This window comes from Glandiceps talaboti (genome assembly GCF_964340395.1).
Source record: "Glandiceps talaboti chromosome 19 unlocalized genomic scaffold, keGlaTala1.1 keGlaTala1_19_unloc_1, whole genome shotgun sequence".
Taxonomy (NCBI): domain Eukaryota; kingdom Metazoa; phylum Hemichordata; class Enteropneusta; family Spengelidae; genus Glandiceps; species Glandiceps talaboti.
The window spans coordinates 387171-392049 of NW_027554288.1; the positions used below are offsets into that span (position 1 = coordinate 387171).

Genomic DNA, 4879 nt, shown 5'->3' on the forward strand with positions numbered 1-4879 from the left:
AATTGGATAAACTTCTTCTCTGGGTAGAAGTTTTCTACTTAAATACATGACTGGGTGCTCTTCCCCTGATTCACCAATTTGGCTCAGGACTGCACCAATGCCCCTATTGAACGCATCTGTTTGAAGAATAAATTCCCTGTTGAAATCAGGGCTTGTCAGAACATGTTCAGTCATCAACAACTCTTTCAAGATGTTGAATGCACTTTCGCATTTCTCATTCCAAACTACACATTTTGGATTTACTTTCTTTGTCAAGCCTGTCAAAGGACTTGCTACACTAGAAAAGTTAGGAATGAATTTTCTGTAATATCCAGCCAAACCAAGGAAGCAAATCAACGTACTTCTTTCTTTGTGATAGGTATTGGAAAGTTGTTGATAGCCGCGACCTTTTCTGGGTCTGCTTCTACTTTCCCATTACCAACAATGTGACAAAAAAGTTTGGCCTTTGACATCCCAATAAAACACTTATCAGGCCTTAATGTTAGATAAGCATCTCGAACTTTGTCTAAAACAGCCCTAAGTTCTACAAGATGATCATCCCATGGTTTGCTGTGTATACTCATGTCATCAAAGTAAGCTTTTGCAAATGATTCATACCCTGTCAACAGTTTGTCCATAAGACGCATAAATGTTGCAGGTGCATTCTGCATTCCAAACGGCATTACTGTGTATTCAAAGATCCCCCATGGTGTACTAAAGGCTGACTTTGCCCTAGCATCCTTATCTAAGGGTATTTGCCAATATCCCTTTGTTAAGTCTAGAGTACTTATATATTTTGCTTGCCCAACCTGATCTAAGATCTCATCAATTCGAGGCATTGGGTATGGATCAAACTGTGTTATCCCATTTAACTTTCGGTAATCTGTGCAAAAACGCATAGAGCCATCTTTCTTTGGAACTAACACTATAGGTGATGCCCAAGGACTTTGTGAAGGTTGAACGATACCAGCTTCTATCATCTTATCTAGTTCCTGTTTAACAATGTCCTTAGTTGCAAGTGGTAGCCGATAGGGTTTCTGATAAATTGGAATCTCACTATTGATTATTACTCTATGCTCAATCAAATCCGTTTTGCCAGGAACGTCTGAAAAGATATCCTGATACTCGACTAACAAATCCACTGCTCCCTGCCTTTGCTGTTAACTTAGATCACTACATATAGTAACTTGCTCCCAACCTTGAGTTTGAACTAACTGTGGTTTAAAGTTAATATCTCCTGCACAAACTACATCCTCACTAGACTGAACTAGTTCAGTTAATAAGCATTCTTTGCGTTCAACCCATAACTTTAACAAATTAACATGAAATGTGCGAAGTCTTTTACGCTTAATTCCTACATCTATCTCATAGTTTACTTCATTTAATCTTCTTGTTACTGTGTATGGCCCATGCCAACTAGCTTCCAATTTACCACTACTTGTGGGTAAGAGGAGGACTTTATCACCTACATTAAATGAACGTTGTCGTGCAGCTTGATCATACCAAGTCTTTTGAATTTCCTGTGCCTCTACCAAATTATTATTTGCAAGTTCCATCATACTCTTCATACGGTCTCGCATTTCAACTATGTATGAAACAACAGAAGGAGATTCCCCCAATTCCCCAGTGTAAATCTCCTTAGCTATAGAAAGAGGGCCTCTAACTGGTCTCCCATATAAAAGCTCAAAAGGTGAAAATCCTGTTGATTGCTGTGGTACTTCTCGATAAGCGAAAAGTAGATAAGGTATATACTGATCCCATGTTAAAGGCTCCTCCCTAGCATACTTTCGAAGCATCTGTCTAAATGTGCCATTAAATCTCTCTACTAACCCATTACTCCCCTTTGAATAGGCCGTACATTTCAAATGAGATATCTTCAATTCCTGACACAGTTGTTTAGTTAAAATTGACATAAAGTTGGTACCCTGATCAGTGATAATTTCTTCTGGTATTCCTACCCTTGAAAATACTGTAATTAGCTGATCCACAATAGTTTTGGTTTCTTGATTCTTGATTGGAATGGCTTCAGGAAATCTAGTTGCATAGTCACAAATGACAAGCAAGTACCGATTTCCAGCCTTAGCGCGGGGTAAGGGACCCAATATGTCACATCCAATTCTCTTGAACGGAATATCAATAGTTGGTAAAGGTATCAAGGGAGCCCTATTAGCAAAACGGGAGCGAGCTGTCTTCTGACAATCGGGACAAGATTTACAATACTGACCTATATCTGAAAAGATACCCGGCCAGTTAAAATTCTGTAAGACCCTGTCCTTCGTCTTTTCAGTACCAAGGTGCCCAGCTAAGGGAATATCATGAGCCAATTGCAGAATAGCTAATCTACATGATTTAGGCACAACTATTTGTTCAAAAATTTTGTCCTGTTTATAACGTGAACTCCATTTCCGGTATAACAATCCATTTCGTTTGAAGAAACATGACCTTGAACTGTCTATTTCATCACCTTCAACTACTCTGTCTCGTATGCCAGAAAGGGTTCGAGCTTCTTCTTGCAATTTGATCAATACCTTAGGATCTGTGGGCAGACCATTGACCTCACTTACATTACTATCATGATTACCTAATGTTTCTTCTCCAAGGCAGGCACTGCCATGGTTTGCAACATTAATATCATTATCCCTCACTGTACTATCATTGTTATTGTTTCTAGTCTCTTTGTTCTCCCCACTCACTGTATTATCAATGTAATCGCTACTAATCTCCTTACTCTTAATTCCTGAATTCCTAACATCAACAAGTTCTTCTTTTTCCTCCTGTTCCAATTTCTTTTGTTGCTTCCTAGTTACAATTAAAGCTTCTCCAAATTCATGCTTACTTTTATGTTTCATAACTGAGATTGAATTTTCCCAGGCCAGCCCGATCTCGTTTCCGAGCAGAACATCTTTATCCAAATTCTCATGAACTCCTGCATCAATATAGCCAGAGAAATAACTGCATTTCACATATATACGGGCCACAGGCAAATCCTGACTACTGTAAACCCCATTGATTCGTACAATTCTCCCTGTATATGACTCGGGGAACACTAATCGTTTGCTAACTAGTGTATGTGAACATCCTGTGTCCCTTAAAATCAATGCCCTTCGCCCATCCACACTACCAATTGATTCATACATGTTTCCAGGAACTTTATCGTGATAGTCACGACATCTGTAGGCTACTTTGGCAGGTGTATTATGGCAATCAGCTGCTTTGTTACCACATTTGTTACATTTATAACAGCTCCCATTAAATTTTGAGGCACTATTTCGGACAACATTGGTGCCACCTGTTGATCTAACTCCCTGATCATGCTTACTGTTAGGATAGTTACTATCCTGTGATCTAGAAGGGTTATACTTAGAGTCAGATGATGGCCTTTTTCCACCTCTATTAATTATATATTCATCTGCTAATTCAGTTACTGCCTTAATTGAATTAGACTGTCTGTCTTTGATCCACAAACATAATTCTTTGGGTAAAACATTATATATTTGTTCCCTTATCACTAACTCAGCCAAATTAAATTTTGTCTGTACCTTCTCCATTTCCAACCACCTATCAAATAGATTAGTTAACCTAGTACCCCATTCTGTATATGATTCTTGCTGCTTAGGATAAGAACTGCGAAATTTCATTCTGTAAATCTCCCCATTCAACTCATACCGTTTGAAAATTGCTTCTTTCAATTTTCGGTAATTTTTAAAATGCTCTTCAGGCAGTGCAATATAAGCCCCCCTTGCTTTACCTGTCAAAGAGGATGCTAGCCTTACCACCCAGGAACTTTCATCCCAATTACTCGTTTGTGCAATTTGCTCAAATGTACGTAAATAAACATCAATGTTGTCATTTGCTGTAAGTTGTGGAACCTTAATACTGGTTTCCACCTGTGTATTTACATTAGAGTCACTGTTAGTCTGAGACCCTCGTTCAAATGCCCTCCTATCTCTTTCTAATGCCATAGAGTTAAAAGAAATATTGAGTTATCAGTTTGACCTCTAGTTAAAGGGCGATGACCATTTTCTCCATCTCTAATCTTTTCATTCTTTTCTATCTCTCTTCTTCGAATTTCTAATTCAAGCATTTTCACTTCTTTTTCTTTTTCTAATTCAAGCTTTTTCAATTCTAACTGAAAATACTGATCAGCACTTAATTGAGGCATGGTTTCACTAACTTCTAGATTAGGTAAAGTGTTGTCTACATTTCCATCCGTAGACAATGTCTCTACTGCATCATCACTATTGGATTCTGTTACTTTACCACTTCTCAACACCATGTTGAGAACTATCAAAATTAATTACAAGCAAACTTAACAATAACAACACAAAAAATACACACGTCAAACTGTTATCAAACAACTTTGTGATCACTCACCACACCAGGTTCACTGTCACGGTTTGCTTCTGTTGACTCCTGTGTCTTCCTCTCCTGCTGTCAGCCCAAACAAACTGTGCCGATGACTCAATCTTCTGGTTCACTGCCGACGATTCTTGGATTTCTTCTCTCCTGCCGAGAATTCCTATGTTTCTTCTCACCACTTCGTCTTCTGGGACCAGAACTGCAATCTGACGACGATTCAGTATCCTCTGGTCTTTTCCGTCACCAATTTTACTTCCCTGTTCTACTTTCCTTGTTGCCCAAAGTGCTGTTGCTTTTTCACCACTTCTGGTTAGATGGCTTAGGTGCATATAGCTTGACGATCCCACCGCTGCCACCATGTAACGAAGTTTAGTATACGGCCGTGTATAGTTGCCTTCAACTTCACTTGTTAACTCTTTGATCGAATTACCAAAGTCTCAGCACAACACACTCACTAGATATACAGGCAAGCACGCAGAACTTCTTGAGAAGGAGTTGTGAACTTTATATTTAGAGCCAAGACAGCTCTCACCTCAAACCA

At 38.9% G+C, this 4879-nt stretch overlaps 1 protein-coding gene across 1 annotated transcript; it reads right to left on the bottom strand.

The window, feature by feature from the left end:
* Positions 1-1139: 1139 nt before the first annotated feature.
* Positions 1140-4255, bottom strand: LOC144453240 (uncharacterized). The gene is made up of 2 exons (XM_078144509.1): positions 3976-4255; positions 1140-3931 (listed from the first exon to the last, which is right to left on the bottom strand). Exons 1-2 carry the CDS (start codon positions 4253-4255, stop codon positions 1140-1142), a joined length of 3072 nt encoding a protein of 1023 aa, XP_078000635.1.
* Positions 4256-4879: the final 624 nt, after the last annotated feature.

What these genes read in the sequence shown, in the direction of transcription:
- LOC144453240 (XM_078144509.1), bottom strand. Translation starts at nt 4,255, where the DNA reads ATGGTGTTGAGAAGTGGTAAAGTAACAGAATCCAATAGTGATGATGCA. An exon ending in TCATCGCCCTTTAACTAGAG is followed by an intron (nt 3,932 to 3,975) that starts GTCAAACTGATA and finishes CTATGGCATTAG; the next exon opens with AAAGAGATAGGAGGGCATTT.